The following is a 20,424-nucleotide window of genomic DNA, read 5'->3' as shown; positions in this document are numbered from 1 at the left end:
TCAGTGCCTTCGCACATGCTCCGTCCCCCGCCCACCCCGTGCTCGGAACATTTCTTCCTCCCTTTTTCCGGTGACAGCTTCATTCCATCCTAAATGTAAGCCTAAATATCACCTCTCAAAAGCCATTCCTGACAGCTGCATCTCTAACTTGGATTAAATGATAACCTCCTTAATGTGGTAAACACTGTATAAAGTTTTATTGGTCTATTATTTTAGCATCTGAGCCTATTGGAACCTCAGGTCAAAGATCACGACAGTGATGCTCATCCCTGTTTTCCCTGGATCCCGCAGATGTCTGAAACATGGGTGCTCCAAAAATGCTTGTTGCCTAATTCAATAAATAAATGAATAGGGGACCTCTTTTTCGCAAGTAGGTTTTGCCACAGAAGCTCTGACCCTTTTTTTTACACTGCATTGTGATTCTCTTTGTATTGTCGTAGGCTCAAGCGAATATAGAACCATACCAATGACAACGATGTACTACACCATCGAATACTACCTTCTATTTTTCCCAGCTACCCAGAGCAAACTTAAAGAGAAAGAATAAGATAGAGTTGAGCTCTGTAATATATACCACAAATAAATATTTGATGTGAGATTATGACCTTTTAATAACCTGTGAAAGATTCTCTTAGTTTTAAAAGGTGACTATCATCGCTTTTGAGAGTAAATACAGAATCACGTTAAGCCTCTAGAAACGTGACTAATAAGGATTCATATTCACCAAAAGATTGAACAATTTAAGAAAAGTTGCCCTTAAATTAAAGCCAGTAAAACAGTATACCCACATGATGTATAATTTTGAAATGAACCTAACCAATAGTAACTGATAACATTTAGTTTATATTTTTCTTTCGAAAAGGTATGACTTCTTTCAGGGACACAGAACAGGTACCTAACAGCCATGCTTCTAAAGGCAGGCCTCTGGTATAGAAAGACCTTGATGATCTGAACAATTCTAAACTGCTCGTCGAAAAGAGAAAGGCTTCCAAACTTTGAGCCATAGTAGCCAACAGCCTTTGCCAGGCCCTGTATCCTAGTAGATCTTAAGCCCTCTCGCAGATTAGAAATATTTGTCTCGGTGCCTGACGTTACTTCATCTTCTTATTATAACTCCCTAAGGCACCAGTGTCTTTCCTCTGGTTCTCATGTCACCAGCGATTAATTTTATTGCCAAAGAATGCTTGCTTTTCTCTCTAAGCTGAATGTGTCTGTATAATCTTTTAATGCTTGTACTCAAACCTCCTTTTCCGACTTACTGCACTTAGTTGTATTTTTCCAGCCTTTGCTTTAAATTCCAGCTACGTGTCCATAATGACTTTGCCTCACACCCTGAGTTACTGGTCACTTTCAAGCAAAATCGTGTGCTCCTTCTAACTAGAATGACGAGCTCCAGTCTCCTTGTGTCTGAGTATTCAGTCATCAAATATGGAATACAAATCTGAAAGCCGTGTCCTTAACTAACACTTCATATAAAGAAATGACTTTGCAGCTCTATTATGTCAAGATGCTATTTATATCTTTCAATAGCGTATGAATTAAAGATCTTGGCGAACGAAAAATTGGGCACCAAAAGACATCCTCAAAGACGGAGGCAACAAATGTCTGGCTCTGGACCAGATATGTTACAACGGCCAACACGAGTATCATATCCGACGCCCCAGTTTTACTGCCAAACCAGGAGACGGAACTCTCTCAGACTGTGCTCCCAAGTCACATGCGAGTTCAAATGAGGAAGCAGCAAACCAATTTTCACAATGGAGAAAAAACTAGGGCTCCTCCTACGGGGTATGTCAAGCCAGACAGATGATCACATATCCGACTGCTTTCTTATGCCCATCGAGAAACGTCTTGGATCTGATGCTGCGGGCTTGAGACTTAAAACAAACATATAAACAAGAAACTAATAAAAAGTTATGTAATGACATTTCAGTGAGGACTGAGGATACTTTATGCTCTTAGAGCTTTCTACTTCTCTGCCTGGCCTCATGTCTATCACATGAGGCAAAAAATTGGGGTAACTGAAAATACCTGAGTTAGTGGTGCTGACTTTAAAATTACACTGATTTATAGAAAATGTCTACTACCCTTTAAATTTTAAAGGCATTCCATAGTTTATATAATATACTGACAACTTTTTTTTTCTGAAAAGAATTCTTTAAGAATAGCATGAGCTCCAGGGGTGTCTGGGTGGCTCAGCAGGTTGAGCATCAGTCTTCGGCTCAGGTCATGATCTCGTGGTTTGTGGATTCGAGCCCCATCTCGGGCTCTGTGCTGACAGCTCAGGGCCTGGAGCCTGCTTCGGATTCTGTGTCTCCCTCTCTCTCTCTCTCTGCCCGTCCCCCACTCGCACTCTGTCTCTGTCTCTCTCTCTCAAAAATAAATAAACATAAAAAAAAAAAAAAGAAGAACACGAGCTCCAATCTGGTGGTTCCTGGGAATCTGGGAATCTCCTCTGTCTTAAGTATATTTCACTGAAGGTTCCAAAGGAATTTTCACAGCAGTTGGTTTCATGTGTTTAAAATTGTGAAAGCTGTACTAAAAATCTTTCTTGGTGCCACAGGGATTTAAGTTAATGCTAGGATGGGGGATGCTCTAAAGGAATGCCAAGGTCCACTGGTAATTGTTTAGAGGAAGTTTTCTTAGAATATGATGTAATTGATCTTTATATAAAAAGGGAGCTTCTTTTTCCCATTTATCTATTCATTCATTTTCATATCTGTTAAATTCTAACCCTTGTTTTCAACCCCGGGGAGGCACTGTGCTACAAACATTAATGACACCTTTTTTGATCTGAAGGAGTTCCTTCTCTACAATGGAGGTCTTTACATTAGCAAATCATCAGAATACACCATTGTTGTTGTACCTAAGGGTAACAGTAGAAGCACAAAGAAGGGCCCCGCTAACTTAGTCATCATGACCTTGGGAGCAGTTCTGGAGATGAAATGCCACTTAGCCAGGTGTTGAAGAATGGGAAGGTCATTAGGGTTGAGGGCAGGACGTGCCTGGAGGAGCAAGTGAGACCAGCTTTCGCATCACAACAAAGAGCTAGAAAAGTTCTTTGGAGAAAAGACTAAAAAGGGAGAGATGCATTTGTATGTTAGAATACTTGCAGACCGTTGAAGCCTGGGATGAAATCAGATAAGAAGATGTTCCAGTAGGAACAAGATAAAAGAATACTTGCTTTCGTCTTCTGCTAAAATGCTGGAGCACTAGCTCTCCAATTAGACTTCAAAGAGGCGATTATCAAAGGAGGATGTCTTTTCCAGGTCTGTAGTATTATTGTATTGAGCTTCCCTCAGGGTGACAGAGAGGATGAAGCAGAAAGGAATGAAAGACGGGTTAGCTAAACCCACATGTGATTGCTACATGGCACCTTAGCTGCAGCCCGTAAGGAGAGCACATTTCATAACTTCCGAGTTTGACCTTATAAACTGTAAGTGACAATCTGCAACTACATAGGATATCCCTGGCCCCAGAGTACCTGGATGGATGGCCTTTTGATGTACTATTCTCATATTCTTTACTAATATTCTAAAAAACATATTTAATTACTAAATGAGCATTTTAAGAATTACACTATGATGGACTCTATCACTTAAAATTTTAAGGACTGCATTAAATTTTAAGGACTGCCATTACTGAAAAGCTCTTTATGTTTATTGGTCATGGAGAATAATTTCTGCTATTTGAGTACACGGTGACATTAGTATGCCTGTAAGGTTTTTGCTTCGGTCGAGCTGTGTCTTCAGTGGAATACTGTACCCTGTATGGCTCTAACTACATATTCGCAGGTTTTTCCAAAGCGTTTTCTCACTTTGTAGCTTCACAAACATTACATAAATATACCTGTTTCATCATAACTCATATATTTGGTATTTTTAAAATTTCTTCACAATTTAATTGATAAAATAAGTAAAAAAAATAGTAGATAAATAAGTAAAATTAGATAAAATAAGTAAAAAATCAACTGTAAGGTTGATTTGATTTGTGCTTATTTGAACTCTAGAAAGGCTATATATTTTTACATGTATTTTTGAAAAGAATTACAGTATGATATCAAAAAAGAATACTGTAAGTTTGAGTACACAGAGCCATTAAGAATTCTGAAATAAAAATTCACATTTTGTAAGAGACAAAACTTTTTGTCTGTGGACACATCCTACTCTGATTTCATTCTCATCTACTAAGCATTCCTAAAACCCTGGTCAGGAAAACCCGGAAAACATTGAGTTAACACCCCTCCTCGCTTATCCTGAGTAAGTATAGAAGTTACTGCTTGCAGAAAGGATCCTGGGATTCAAATTGGCCTCTAGTTGCCTGATTATGACACTTGAGGAAAGTGCCTATTTCTGTGACTCAGTTTCCTCATCCGCCAAAAAAGAATAGTAATGTTTTTGTTTGTTTTTACTAAGCTGACAGGAATGCTATGAAGACAAAATTGCATAAACCATAATAAGTCATATATAAGGTTTAAGATCTGATTGAAAGAATCCTAAAATATAAGAATCTGTGTGTGTGTGTGTGTGTGTGTGTGTGTGTGTGTATTACATGCACAACCAACATTCATTTATTAAATCCAAACACAGTAGAACTCCCTGAGGTAAAATCCTGAAATTATCTATTCTTCAAATAAAGTCCTCTCAGCCCTGTCATTTGGTAACAGCCCCAAACTAAAAATTAGTAACTGTGTCCTAAGCACCATCCCATTAGTGATGGGTGGTCCTAATCCATTCCTACATCATAACAAGATTTCTGTGGCTAGCCAGTGTCTTATGATAATATAATTAAATCTGAAACAAGGGCTTTTAGCTTTCTGCTTTCCTAAATCTCTTCTTGACTCCTGAAAGCAAAAGTTATATTTTATTTATTTTTTGGTTATTCAAGGACTATGTTTGCTCCAGTAATTTCCTTAGTCACTGTCCTAAAAAGCAATCTTGAGGACTTGGAGGAGGTGAATTTAGTGGACTGAAAAGAGAATTGGAGTAGACATTTCTTAATTTTATGGCCTCCCAGATGTGAAATACTGGAAGCATTTTGTGTATTTCGTGGAGAAGCTTTATCGTTATGCTTCCCATCGTTGTATAAAAGAGGTGATAATACATCACTACAGCTGAAGTTGATAGTCAAACCCACTATCCAAAAAGTATGTCATCACCTAGATGGGAAGAATAAGTTACTCTTGAGAGAGGTCTGTTACTTCCTGGACAGATGGATGCATTTGGAGAAGTTACCTATCTTTTCTGAGACCCAGATCACTCCAACTAAACAACAAGAATAGTGCTTGTTCATAAGATTCAAGTACTTTCCATAATTCCTGAGGAATACATATCTTTGAAAAGTGTCAAAACATATTATATATGTGTCTTCATACACATGTATTGTATTACATGAAACGTATATGTTAAACTTGAAGATTTTGAAAATAAAGGTTCACATTACAGTCTATAAACATAGATTTTTTCTGGAGTATATTTTAATTAAAATTATTGACTGTCTTACCAAGATATTAACTTGGTAAGACAGTCAATAATATAGCATATAACATATAATATACTGTATAATGGATATATTACATGTAACTGAGTCAAAATTTCAAAATTCTTAGTTTAATATTATTTTTACAGAAAGGAGAGATATCTTTATTTTCTCTCTTTCCACAAATACTGCAAATATTTTTTTTATTTCTCTTTGGCAAAATACCTCACACTTCCCAGAGAAGTAATTTCATTCAAGATACTCTTTAAGTTAAATAGTATTGCACTTCTCATTCAAATGTTAGAGTATTTTACAAGACCGTGCAAAACCCCTACAAAAATAAGTATCATATTAAAATAATTTTGAAATACATATATGAATTTTTATTTTTTCTTTAATCCTGAGGATTTCTGTGCTTATTCTGCTAGAGGGAAGTTTTCTCGTATCAGGTGAATTAAGATAAATTCTGTTCCGTAGATAGTTTGCCAGAATCTGCCTAAGCCCCATAAGTAACGCCATGTCAACGGTGAGAAGAAGGGTCAAGAACAATATCTCTGGAATTTTTCTCTCTCACATGAAACTCCGGCTCTAAAGAAGCCCCCAAATGATTTATTTTCTATTTCCATAAACACAATCCTTAGACGCACAGCCACATTTTCAGCAAATCCAAAAATAAACTCAGTTTCTTCAGCTAGCCATTCCTCGCTTACTATCTTGAAATATGATACAGCATAATGTTTTCTAAAGTTTAAATACAAATCAAAATTTTAAAGTAAATGCTACCATTCCATTAACCAGGGAGAGAAATGTGCCAAATAATAGAGCAGCAGTATCAGACCGAGACTATAATAACTGAGGGGAAAAAGCAAAATATTAAAAAAGCAAAAGCTAGGGGCACGTGGGTGGCTCAGTCAGTTAAGCGTCCAACTCCTGATTTTGGCTCAGGTCACGATCTCACAGTTCAGGAGTTCGGGCCCGGCATTGGGCTCTGTGCTGGCTGTGCGAACCTGCTTGGGATTCTCCGTTGCCCTCTCTCTGCCCCTCCCCCTCTCTCTGCCCCTCCCCAGCATGCACGTGCTCTTTCTCAAAAACAAATAAATGATTTTTATTTTAAAGTAAAAACTATAATATCTGAGAATTGTAACCATTTGCTTTCAAGCCATTTTTGGCAATTTTAAAGAAAGTCATACTTTTGCTATTGAGGTATTTTCAGTCATTCCAAGTGACAAACACGGGGCCTTGAACCAATAATTTAGTCTTTAAATTTTGATCTACTACACAGATTTACTTCTGAGTTCCACTCAAAGTTTACTGACAGTAGGATTTCCCATTTGAGCATCAAGATTCAATAAACACATTATTTTTTATAAATTGGCATCCTTCTTAGAATTGGTTTCATACTAAGATTTCTTTTATCAATACAAAGAATATTAAACTATGATTTGGTTACTATAAAAACAAAGGCATCACATTTATTAAACATCTGGACTGTAGGGAAAATCACATAGTTGAACCCAAATTAACACACTTTTTTGCCTCTCTGGCATGTATCCGACAGATGTCATTTTTCAAGGCTGTGATCACGTTATGCCCAATGATATTTTAAACAAATGGCCATTTAACGCTTCAAAAAATATGGAGGGTAAACATGTCATCTTTTTGAGATAGATGACATAATTATGTACTTTAAAAAAAACCATCATTAGGGGTGCCTGGGTGGCTCAGTTGGCTAAGCGTCCGACTTCGGCTCAGGTCAAGGTCTCGAGGTTCTTGAGCTCAAGCCCGGCGTCGGGCTCTGTGCTGACAGCTCAAACATTTTAAAAAAAGTTTTCTTTTTAAAGCATCATTAGAAAGTAGATGACTGGATCCAAATCCTTTCTTTTTCCCTCCTTCTTCTCTTACACACATACTCCCACCCCCACTTCCTGTGTCTTGTTCACACAACACATGTACTTCCTGAGGTTCTTTCGCTTCTCCTGAGAGCATGAGAGAACAGAACATCTTTATGATTAATCTAAAAGTGGCCAGTTTTTCTCCCAGCCTGTGGGATCAGGAAGAGAACAGAAAAGAGAGTGAGCAGCGGCGGGGGCTTTGGGGGGAGTAGTGACAGTGACCTTGTGAAGGAGACTCGGACCACAAGTCATAGCCTATCCTCTGGAGTATTCTTCAGACTTCACCGAGAAAAAAATTTTAGCTAGACTAAGTCACAAAATCCCCTGAACTGAGGACATCACTAGACATACTGAGATTGGTAAGGTAAAACACACCTTTACGTAGCACTGTTTTCCTGGTGAATGCAATTATCCATCATCATAAGTACACACAGCACCCATGTGCAAACTAGCAAAGGGCACCCGCTTTGGGCAGACACCCCCCCCCCCCCCCCCCGGGTAGGCACATGGCTTGGCAGTGTTGCTGGGCTGGATGCCAGCATCCTCTTGTCACCTCAAGTCAGCAGCTTCATGCACGGCATATTCTGAACAACTGGACATGGGGATACTATGTACATAGATCTTTCTTTTTTAGTGTTTTGCTAATCCCAAGACAAGAATAATATAACTGGAACATTCATCTCTACTCATTGCAGAGTAGTACTGTGGCAGATGGAGAAAGTAAGATTTTCTATCGGCAAATAACAAATGCACCCGGCATAAATTCAGGTGAGCATAAAATGATACTCGAGGCAGATTCCTTGTAATGAAGTCATCAAAGAACAACCAATAAAAGTCACTCTCCTTGTTTATACTAACAGGAGAGTGAACACTTACCACCATCTTCAACTGTAAAATGGAACATATCACTTGTGGCATTGGCCCCATCTTTTAAAACGTAGCATATTTTCATGTCTTCGATGTCAGCTAGAAAATAACCAAAGAACAAGATGATTCATTACTAGGGCAAGATTGGTGACTCATTACTCATGGTAAATCCTACTGGCTATTACTTTTCTGTAACCATATTTAGATTTCCTTCTCCTAAGGGAGGCAGTGCTATCTTATTTCTCCTATCTCTAAGCCCCTTGATTTCAGCTGTCCCATGGAAATCTGATCCCTTATCCAGATAGAGTTCAAGAGTTAGGTTATAATAATAGCAAGGTGTTGCCCCACCCAATGGTATTTGCATGTTCATGCACCAAAGAAGTGACTCTCTAAATACGGAATGTCAGACTTCATGACAGGTGGAAAGGAAGATATTTTGAGGCATGGCAGATTTCCTGGCACTCCTGAAATCACACTCTTTCCCTCCCTGTAGCGCTGGCTCTAAGAGGAAAGAACTTCCCTGCCCCCCTCTGGCTAACTTTTCTTACCTCTGGCGGTATACAACACGCTGTTTTTAAGTTCCCCAGAGCTTGAAAGAAAAAGAATCAAGGCCGTTTTAAATCTCCAAAATTGAAATAAGTGTCATGACCCCAGAGAGAAATGAGAACAGAAAGCATCTAATGAGAGCTGAAACTTTTATTCAGAGTGAAAAGTTACTCTGCCTCAGGAATGCTCTGTAGGTTGCTTCCTGTCCCAGCTTTCAAATTCACTGGCATACTTTGTTTTCCGTATTGACTAAGGTACAATTTCAAAAATTGATTTCCCCATTTTACGAGTTACTCTCCTTCATGATGCCACACAGACAACATAATGAACCAAATATCATCCTGTTCTGTGATGCTTGCAACACTATTGTTATTTGATCTGGGTCGGGCAGTAAGTAGTTATTGCCAAAGCTACAGAAAATCAAGATCGCAGCTAAAAGTGGCTTCAACAATGAATGGTATGTAATATTTATTTGTCTCGTGTGCGCTCTGCAGGTTTTCCATCTTCGGAGAGGTCTACTGAGTTCGTGCTATGAAGTCCACAAGCATTGTATATGAGAAAATTACTTTATGAAAGAATAAACTCAAGTGATGCCAGGTGTTGGGATCAACAAATTCCTCCATGAATTTTTAGGACTCCACTTGACAGACGTGAAAAGGACACTCCCCCTTGGCTCACACAGATTTGAAATGTGACTCACTTACAATCAGGCATCTGAGGAGGGGAAAATCTGATTTAATAGTTAATGGTAACTTCTTATAAAAGAGGTACTAGAAGGTGAAGCAAATTCAAGTTGTTTTATTCTCCCTTAGCATTTCATTTTGAACTCTGCTGTAACTTTCCCAATTTCTGCCTAGTGTCATTTGTATCTTCCTGCGTGGCTATCTTTCCTAGAAGACTGAAAACTTGTGGGATTGTTGTTGTTGTTGTTGTTGTTGTTGTTTTCAACTTAACTTCCCACAGTCCTTTGCTCGGAGTCTAATATTCAGCAATGGCTCAAATGTTTCTTAATTTAAAATCTGAGAGCCCAAGGGCACCTGGGTGCCTCAGTAAGTCAAGCATCCCACTCTTGGTTTCAGCTCAGGTCATGATCTCATGGTTTGTGGGCTCGAGCCCCACGTCAGGCTCTGTGCTGACAGTGCTGAGCCTGCTTGGGATTTTCTCTCTCTCCCTCTCTCTCTCTGCCCCTCCCCTGCTCATGATCTCTCTTTCTCTCTCAAAATAATCAGTAAATAAACATAAATAATCAAACGAAAGAGCCCAGAGGTCTGGTGGACCACGCTTGGACCTCTACCTACGCATGTATGATGTTTCTACAAAGGTAAGGAGTGAAGCCCCCACAGGCTCTTTCCTTGTCTACTCCCACAACTCTGAACCCTTTCAACCTTTAACTCATCAGGAAGAAATAAGGTGAACTCTACTCTGACCACACATCCTTAGCATTAGAACAAAGTCCTCTGGTCATGTGGGGAAGACCTTTTTCCAAACTTCCCCATTCCTTCTTTAATTTGATAAGAAAATCTAAAGGCTCTACTATGAGAAAAGGAAAAACTCATTAGTATATCCACCCTTTGTATTGATGTTTTCTTGCAAAAATACAGTATTTACGAAACAGTTGCACTGAAATAAATCACCACTTCAAAACTGATTTTTTAAAACCTTTTTTTTCCTTAAGTAAAGTGAACATGAATGTAATTACATGACACAAAGGTGTCAAATTTTCCCTCCAAGTTAGGGCATGCAATATTGATTAGTTGGAACAAACCAAAATTCTTTTCATTTTTGTTATAACTCAGTTAATAATTCATAGCTCAAAAAAGGGACTTTAAAAAAATCTCAAATAAGTAAAGACTTTGATCATAGTGCTGTTATTCTATAGGAACCTCTAAAACTATCACAAACATCATAAATATATAAACAGTCACTTCTTAAGGCACAGTGGTATTAGCTAGATCAAAACCTAGTTGCCAAAATGTTACCTTCTTTCAGTAAACATCTAACAATGAACTGGATTTTCTTCTAACCACTACTCATGCATCAGATGTATTTCAGTTTATCTACACAAGCATTCCACATTTTGTGTTTTTGTTTTGATTCTAAGTTCATTGACTTGCCTGGCAACCATACCCTGGCTCGAACTCTTTGGGGGAAATTTCTGAAAGTGATCTACAACTTATCTCCCACAAGAGATCACTGGGTACTACTCATAGAGAAAAAAGTCCAGGTCCCTGACACAAGTGATTTAAACCTGGGATAGAGCGAGCAGGCACACCCTGGCAAATTGAAATAATTAATTTCTCTAATTGGCCTAATTCTGCCTTGTTAACTCTTCCTAAGAATAAAAGTGAATAAACTTTAGAAACAAATGGATTTTCATCTCCTAAGGACCATTATGTGAATCGGTTTGGGAATAACCTTCTTTACCCACCTTTGCTCACTTGACTCAACCCAGTGCATTGAAAATCCATCAAAATATAGTTAAGCATCCCACTCTTGATTTCAGCTCAGGTCATGATCTTGTGGTTCATGGGTTCGAGCCCCACGTCGGGCTCTGCACGGACACTCTCTCTCTCTCTCTCTCTCTCTCTCTCTCTCTGCCCCTCCCCTGCTTGTGCTTTTTCTCTCCTTCTCTCTCAAAATAAATAAACATTAAAAAATATATAGTTTAGCTTATCCTTTCATGACTACAGAAAACAAAAACAAATATAAAGTTTATGTTGTCCTTATTCCAGATACTGCTTTTATTTGTCTACTGAGACAGCAGCCACCGGAACTCTATGATGGGAGCCTTTCCATTTTTATTCACCCATCTAGTCTCTAGAAATAACCGCCATGAACCAAACCGCAGTCTCAAGCTGTTCAAATGAGTGCTCTGTGATTAACTACCAATAGTTTCCCTAGTCAGTATTTGGGTTCTTATTGGAATGTGATCGTTTCTCTTAGCAAAGGTAATCTTAAAAGAGTATCTTCACTTTTTATAATAAACTGATTATATTTACAAATAACCATAAAGAGTAATCATGGTGAGTTCATCTCTAAGGAATAATCAGGGTGAGTCCACATCAGTGAGAGATAGGGCAAGAGCCTATAAAGAAATCACATAATTTAGGGTTCGATATTTAAGAAATAATATTCCAATATTTTTTGAGCTGTTGGACTTGGTCCATAGAATTTAAACCACATCGTCTGCCTGTCGTCACACAAAAATTCCTTTTTAAAAAATCTTTAAAATCAGATTAGTTTTTCAGGTCAGAGGAGTGATTGGAAGTAACATTTTCTATCCTGTAATATATTCCTTTTACCCTCTTCACTTTCCACTTTCCATGAAAAGAAACCAGTCTAAGATTGCATGGCATCTCTGTCCTCAGAAAGCCTTCCCACAAAAGTTTCCTGCCGGTCTGGCACGACACTGGGCACTCTGAGGTTTTCCTGTCCCTGCAGGCCCTAGAATATATTCAGGCTTGCAGCCAAGAATCAGGAGGTTGGAGTGCAGGGCCATTTGCCAGAATCTAAAACAGAGGAGCAGTTCACTTTAACACTAACTACACTTCACGACATCCGTTTATTAAAGCATCTGTTGTCTCAGAGCACAACACTACTGCGGGAAAAGAACACCCCCCCTGGGAAGCCCTGAGGATAAACCTCATCTCCGCTCACAGAGCCCACAGAGGGTAGATCTCGTTTCCATCCTGACACGGTGAGATTTCCATGAAAGCAACCCAAAGCCCTTTGTAGTGAAGGTCGCACGTTCCAGAGAACAGAGCCCTAAGTCCCAAGCCAGCAGACTGAACGGGCTTCTCCCGTCAGTCACTGAGTAACTGCACAGGGCACCTGCCCTTCCTGTCGTACATTGTGTCCATACACAAAGAGGATTTAGGTTAGAAAAACGCTTTAGCCTCAAGAATGTAGATGCTTGAGGCAACGGGTGTTCGTTACTGTGGTTGAAAGGGGACGCAGAGAAGATCTGAAATAAGGAAATAACTTCCTCCTTCTACTCTCCTATTAATCTTGTTAACGTATCTTCAGGATCGTAACAAAGTGAACATATATTCCAGTGATGGACATGGTGTCTTACACATCATGAAGCATGCTTTCTTTTTGGGCCTGTATCATGTGACACACTTTGTACATAGAACTGTTAGAACTCTAGACAGGTGCAAGCTTACTTCTTAGGTCTCTGGTGTTTGCCTCAGGCATAAAATAGAAGAATTAGAAACCTACAAAGTAAATATAAATACATCTCTTTCCAAAGTTCCCAAGAACTATGACAGGATTAGAACAATGCTCTCAAGAAAATTAATCAAAGTAATATAAATTTGAAGGCTCTATGTGAATGGTAGGTGAAAACAGTAGTCCGAATACAAAGACTTGAGAAAGCACATCTCTCTCGAAGGTGCCAAAATGCTGCACGAACTACCTATTTGTACCACAGTATAAACCACAATCTGCTCAGAGGGCAGGTGTGGCAAACAAAACAGAACGGAAGAGACTTCTTCAGCTTAAACTCACCGAGGTCTGGCCCCTGGTTTGGCAGCATACCTTGCTGCTGTCGAAATACATTGATATTCACTCAATGCAATGTCGAAATACATTGATATTCACTAATGCAAGTCGCTGCAGGAGGACATATGGCAAGAAGGGATATTCTTTCCCCAGGAAAGTGAGTCCCTGTACTCTCCCCGTCTATTTATTTCCCTTTCCTTTTCTTCCCTTGGACTCAAATTCGATCCCCTACTTATAACGTTTTTGGTGACCGCCATATCCTCAGAAAATAAGACCCGCACTTTCCGTTGGGTATAAGGAAAGAAAAGTGTACCGTACCTTGTGTAAACTGAGAGACACTGTGGTTGCCTCTGTCCAGGTTGAGGAGATACCCATGTTGAGGGGCCTCCGTCACAATAAACCTGAGAGAAAAACGTAAGCTGTCTCTGTCCTCCACTTTCAATATTTTGCTTGTGATCATGAATCCCAAGTGGCCAGTAGCCAGAGTGCGAAGTGTAGAGGCCCCTTTGTTCACTGCAATTTGGGGGACGCTATCATCAACAGGTAAGACTTGGATTTTCATCACTTGGGGTCTCCTTGTTTCAAATATTGTATCGGGGAAAACATAGAACTCTGTATGGGAACCATCAGTCACTGTGAAGGAGAAGCTGTCTTCATTTGACTCAGTGCCATCATGTCTGTAGCTGATTAAGTTTTCATTCAGGTCTTGCTTGGTAAAAACCATGGCAGGTCTGGTATTGTTGAATAGGAGTTGACCATGAACAGGCACCTGCGTGACAGTGAACTTCAGGAGTTTGTCTGGAGTATCTTGATCTTCGACAGTGAGTTCAAAGGGAGTGATCAGCTTGTTTTCACCCTCACTGACAACCAGGTTATGGATGGTGACCACTGGCTTTTTGTTGTCCACATCACTAATGGAGATACGGAATGTCCGGAAGACAGGGTTATGTCCATCAGTGACTTGAAACTCAAAACTGTCCATCTTGACCTCATCGTCAGCTGTGTGGATGTAGTAGATTTTGTTGCCAGCCAGTTGGAGCTGAGAGAACGATGTGATGGATGCTCCAGGTTGATCTGTGCACTCTAAGTGACCTCTCATGGGAGCCCTGGTGATGGTAAAAACTAAGTTTTCATCAGGACTGTTCAAGTCACTGGTACTTAATAAGTCTGTTGTGAGGGTGACTTTACCACCTTCTTTCAAGGATACTCCCTTGCTTATCACATCCGGGAAGACAATGTCAACGCTCCCAACAGAAACATAAAAGTAGCGATCTATAAGCGCATTTATTCCATCGGTCACATCAAATTTAATTAGGTCCCGAATGCCCTCTTGTCCAAAATGGACGTACTGAATTAAGTTTCTGTCCACTTCATCCTGGGTAAAATTCATGCCCACTGTGATATTTTCAAAGGCACCTGCAGGTTTTTGTCTCTGTAATAAGCCATGTCCCGGCCCATAACGAATAATATAAACCAAAGATTTGTCTTCAGAATCTAAATCAGTTGCCATCAATATTTTGTTGTTGATAATTTTGGTTTCCCCAATTTCTATTTCTAGACCATTATTGATGGTCATTCTGGGGGTCTCATCATCAACTGGGATAACCATAATGAGGACCATCCTTTCCACCGAGTGCTTACCGTCTGTTAGTTTAATCACAAAACTGTCCTCCTGGGTCTCAGAATCATCATGCTCGTAAATAATGCTTGAACTCTCTATGATCTGGTCCAAGGTGAAGCTTTCAACCAACACTGTGCCATTTATCAACTGATTCACGATGTGACCACGAGTGGGAAATTGGGTAATGGTGAAAGTTAGATCATCCGGGGGAATGTCAGCATCAGCAGCATTGAGGATGGGTGTATCGATCACCAGACTCATGCCTTCCATCACCATAAATTCTCTCATAAATATTTCTGGCTGTTCGTCATTGGTGGGAATGATTATAATGGGAAAAAAATGTCTCTCTGAAAAGTTAATGCCATCAGAGCAACGAAATATAAAGCGGTCTTCCACAGGTTCTACCCCTTTGTGGACACTCTGGACATAATTAATATGACTCTGCCTGAGGTCTTTCAGGGTAAAGGCACTTATGGCAATTCCTGCTCTTGATTTCTCAGAGCCTGGTGCTGGAGAAATGTTTTCAACATAACCGGAGGTAGGCTGAATAACTATAGTGCACAAGATGTCATCATTGAGGGAATCAATATCTTCAGCACTTATATGTGTTGAGGTTATAACACTTTTGTCACCTTCCATGACTATAAACCGTTCACCTACAGAAATTTCTGGAGCTTGGCTATCGACAGGGAGGATGGTCACCCACACAGTAACCCCTTGGATAGTACTGCCACCTATAACCCATTCTTGAGACATATCTGACAGACTCAGGTTAAAAGAGTCCCCTTTGGGCAACAGGCCTATCTCACCGCTTGTGTGGGCATAGACGACAGAGCCCTCTAAGATGTCCCTTTGGGTAAACTGCTCCGCTGGAACTCCGTTGACCAGGATTTCTCCATACAAGGGTGGGTCTTCCAAGAGGAAAGTCAACATCAAATCATCAGTGTCCCCATCAGTCCCCTTGATAACACTGGCAGTGAGTTCAGCAGCTCCATTTTCTAAAACGTCTAGATATGACCCCAGAGTACCAGCAGGAAGGCTCAGCATGGGCACCTCATCACCCGCGGGCCGGACATTCACTCTGAGAGTGATGGGCACCACGTGGTGTCTGTCGCTGACCTCCAAGGAGCAGCTGTCAGTCAGGGACCCGTCCCCATTATGGACATAGGAAATCCGACCCTGTTTTATATCTTCCAAGCGGAAGACCTCCCCCACATGCAGTATCTGTCCAGACACTCTCATGTGGCCATGTTCGGGTGCCCGTGTGAGAGTGAAAGAGATGTGGGCTACATCAGTGTCTACATCATTCACACGTAACTCAGTCTCACTCAGGATGTGGTGGCCCTTCACCTGAACAGTGAAACCGGTGTTGAGGATCTCAGGCGGCTGGTTGTCCACGGGCTGCAAGTAAAGGGTGAAGGTGCCTGGAGCCACATTCCCGGCTTGGTCCTCCACCTGGAATTGAAACTGGGCCACTCGGGCAGCCACTCCCAGTTCTCGATCCGGAGGTCTGTAGGCAATTTTATGGTGGTTGATCTGGGCTTGGGTAAAATGGGCCACCACGACTGAGGGGTTGTCGGTCAGGACCAAGGTGCCCAGGGGGGCTGGTGAGTGGTTTTCATCTGTGTCCGTGGGGGGCTGGGTCACAGTGTAGCGCAGCTCTCGGTCATCTGTGTCCAGGTCAGTGTAGCGCAGCCACTTTTTCCTCAGCGGCGTGAGCTGGGATTCTTGCACCACCATCCGAAGGGGACAGCCGCTGCCCAGCTCCGGAGGGAGGCGATCCACAGGATGGATGCGAATCACAAACCTGTGTGGTCCAGACTGATTAGGGGGGTCATGGTTATCCTGGACCCGGAATGTGAACTGGTCCATCACTGGCCCAGGACTATGGGGCCCAGAGTGCCTGTAGAACAGCCTCCCCTCTGTTATGTCCCGCTGCCTCCACTCCGTCACCGTTTGCTCATAGAAGGCTCCCTGTTTCCTCCAAGGGCCCCTGCTCAGCTCCTCTTCCTTGCGGGGAGGATGGGTTTGGCGGAGAAGCAGATGCCCTATGGTCGAGGAAGGCGACTCCAGCACAAAAAGCAGCAGAGGGTCATCTGAGTCGATGTCCGTTGCACTCAGGGCCAGGGGAAGGATGGGCGCCGTTTCACCCTCCGCCAGCGTCAGCCCCGTGTTAGCATTGAGGACTGGCGGCTGGTCATCCACAGGCACCAAGGTGATGGGGAACAAGAACTGCACCTGGTGCCTGTGTCCTCCGTCCACCATTCGAAGTACAAGGTTGTCACTCAGTGAGCCATCTCTGTCATCGTGATGGTAGACCACCTGGCCGGCGGCCAGCTTGGCCACCGTGAAGGTCTTAGGGGCAGAGTTGCCATCAGTGGCGCCCAGAAGGACAAGGTGACCGTGGCGGAGCCCAGCCACCACCTCTAGCTGCACTGCCTCTAGGTCATCCTCATCGCTGATGACCAAGTTCTGCGGTCCACTGCCTGCAGGGCCCGTCAGGGGCCGAGACTGGCCCTCATAGAGAATGAGACCAGTGTTCCGGGTGACCACGGGAGCCAGTGTGTTCATGGGCTTCACCACTACCATGAAGGCAAAAGGGTCTGAGGCTGCTCCTTCCGGGTCCACTGCTTCCAACTCCAGTTCAAAGAGACGCTCCTGGTCAGAGTCCTCAGAGGGGGGCTGGTAGGCAATCTTCAGGAGCCGCAGATCCCTCTGAGTAAAGGAGGAGAGGGGCAGGCTGCGGTCATCAGTACTCACTAGGTAGCCCTGGCCAGGCTGGAAGGGAGAGGTGAGGTTGAAGATCAACAGGTCAGGGGGCGACTCGGCATCCTCGGCTGCCAGCATGTCTGGGGTCAGAGCCGTCAGTACAAACTGGTCCACCTCCATCATCATCATGGCCACGAAACTGGGCCTGGGTGCGGTGTTCTCCGCCCCTCCTCGGATTCTCACCAGCACCTGGAAGTGCTCACGTTTCAAAGGGGGTCTGCCCACAGGCGAACCCCGAGAGCGCAGCTCCACCACCATGGGCACCCAGTCCCTGTTCGGTGACCGACTGGGGGCTGTGTGACGGTAGCGCACCCCCAGCTCCTGGAAAGCTTTGCAGTCCATCAGGAGAGGCTCCGGGGCGCCCCCCTCGCTGGCTGGACCCGGGACCTGTGGGTAGTGGAGGAGCTCCCCATAGCGAGGCAGCGCGCTCAAGCCGGACAGGATGCCCACGCGACACTCCTCGGTCTCCGGCTGGTAGGCGAACTCCAGGCTCCGCGCGTCCAGGGCGTTGCTGGTCCCCAGCAGCTCCTCCACGACTAGGGGCAGGTTCCGAGTCACCACCTCCAGCTGGGTGAAGACCACCTCCACCTCCAGCACCAAGGGTAGCACTGCGGCCCCTCCCGGCGCGTCGTAGCGCAACTGCAGCCGAATGCGATCCCGCGACGGGCTGCGCGCGCCCAGGTGCGAGTAGCGCACCTCTCCCGGGCCGAAGTCGCACGGGAAGCGCTTGGGACTCAAGCGTCCGGGCCGCTGGGCCAGCGCGTCGTTGTGTAGCACGGTCACCGCGCAGCGGTCCCCCGGCTGCACCTGCAGCACCAGGTCCTGCAGCGGATCCAGCCAGACCTCACGGCCGAAGGGCACCCGGAGCCCACGGTTTGCCAGCACGATGGCCTCCTCGGCGGGGACCCCTGCAGCCCCCGCGAGATCCGGGGACAGCAACGCCGGGCCAGGGGCAGCGGGCTGTGCCAAGACGCAGCTTACCAGTGACAGGAGAAGCAGCAGCAGCAGCAACACCAGGCGGGGCGGCAGCGTTGGGATCTGCTGAAAACTGGTGGGGCTGGCCACCCCGCCGGCGTGGGAGGCGATCCCGGGGGTCCTGGCCGCGTGCATGGTGCAGATATTAGGGCTCGGACAGGTCAGCCTGAGAGAGCACAGTCAGTCCCCGGGCAGGGAGCAAGAGACCTCTCCGCAAAGTGCCAGGAACTCCGCACTTGGTAGCCGCGTCTGGGCCGGGATGGAAAGTTGCGCGGCGCGGGCCGGGCTGGCGCAGCAGAGGCGGCTGAACCTTCCCGAACGTCCGGCTCCGCCGCCCGCGGCTCATTCGCTGGGAGAACCGAGTCCCCCCGCCCCCCAACTCCTGCTTCCCAGGTCCCGGGACCCAGAGCTTTGAGGGAAATCCCTCCCCCAGCACCCCCTGACTCCAGTCCTCCCAGGAGGCCAATCGTCGGTCCCGGGAGGAGGCCCCGAGTTGAGGGTTGGGTAGTGGTATCTGCCAGTCAGCTCCTAGGGGCGGAGGCGGGGAAACCGCGCGGTGGGGAGGAGGTGCAGGGCGCTACAAAGTTGTCTTGGAAGCGAGGGGCTAGCGGCCTGACGCTGCGCAGCTTTGCTCGCGCTCCGCTCGGGCTAGGGGTTCCGGCAGAGGAGCAGAGGCACGCGTCTGGGCTCGAATCAGTCCTTCAGCTGCCTGGGACCCAGGATTACCCACTGTCGCCCGCACCCCCTCCAATTCGATGCAGCCTCGCGCGGAGGAGTGTGCGGTTATTGCTCACAGACGTTTGCAAACCCGAGAGGAAAGTTATTTGCAACATTGCGTGTGTTAGAATCGAAACGCAAGAGCAGTTGGATGGAAACTCTGGGGCATTTTTGCAAGAGAAGGATAGCTGGAATTAAAAGCCAAGGCTAGAGCAGGTTGCTCACCGCCCCCGCCCCCAACACACACACACACACACACACACACACACGCCCCACCCCGCCTGCCGCTGTCTCCTCGTAAATTACAAGGGGGCACAGTCCTTGGATTGGCGAGTTTTAAACAAGTCCCTCCTTTGCAACCAAAGTTCTGAGTAAAAGGGGAATAAAGGGTGGGGAGGGGGGACGTTTGGACTGCGTGAGAAATGCAGTCCGATCGGAATCGCGAGACTAGCACCAAAAAATAGATTCTAGGGAATGTAGCCCCCAGGCTCTCCCAAAGCCGCCGCTGTTCAGGTAGTTGTCGTTAGAAACGTTCCTGTTCTCTTCGCAGTAATTAGACCAAGTGCAAACTAAACCTACTTGTCAGCGTCACATTTCTTTGCCTGCCAAGAGAAATGATAAATATCCGGAGGGCGTAACGAAAATAGGTTCGCTCCCATTTCAGTCGGCTGGTTGTTAAGTCAGATCTTGAGCTCTTCCTGCCCCCTTGTGTTTGTCCGGTTTCAGGAGCGTGTGGATTCCCCTTCTAAAGAGTTTCTAACAGCACCCCTCCTCTCCAGCGTCTTGGGGGGAGGGGGGGGGAGAAGAAGATGGAAAAAACTCTTGTAGTTAATAAACCAACCATTTCCCGATTCGTTTCTTGAGCAGTCTTGCTGACTTATCCTGATCAATATGTTTTATTTTAGATAATATTCTTTCCTGCTCAGTAACACAAGTCGGATTCTTAGTTGGAATATAGAATTGGAACTATGGTCATCCTGCCCTTTCCAGTTTAAAGGTAGTTTCGATTTGGGGGAAGAAAAGAGTGCAAGAAACTGTCATGACATTTTAAACTTC

General features: G+C 44.2%; 1 protein-coding gene across 5 annotated transcripts in view; it reads right to left on the bottom strand.

Moving 5' to 3' along the window:
• The window catches only part of FREM2 (FRAS1 related extracellular matrix 2), a 168,155-nt gene extending 149,070 nt beyond the window's left edge, over positions 1-19,085 (bottom strand). For all 5 annotated transcript variants that reach the window (XM_027064727.2, XM_053214654.1, XM_053214661.1 and 2 more), the window contains exons 1-2: positions 13,605-19,085; positions 8,247-8,336 (exon numbers count right to left, since the gene is read on the bottom strand). In XM_027064727.2, the coding sequence (XP_026920528.2) occupies positions 8,247-8,336; positions 13,605-18,786 (5,272 nt within the window). In that variant the 5' untranslated portion in view covers positions 18,787-19,085. The remainder of the gene's footprint in view (positions 1-8,246; positions 8,337-13,604) is intronic.
• Between the last annotated feature and the right edge of the window lie 1,339 nt (positions 19,086-20,424).

Source organism: Acinonyx jubatus, chromosome A1 (genome assembly GCF_027475565.1).
Source record: "Acinonyx jubatus isolate Ajub_Pintada_27869175 chromosome A1, VMU_Ajub_asm_v1.0, whole genome shotgun sequence".
In the NCBI taxonomy this organism is placed as follows: Eukaryota; Metazoa; Chordata; class Mammalia; order Carnivora; family Felidae; genus Acinonyx; species Acinonyx jubatus.
Note: the sequence above shows the minus strand (reverse complement) of the source record. Positions and strands in the feature narration are given on the sequence as shown.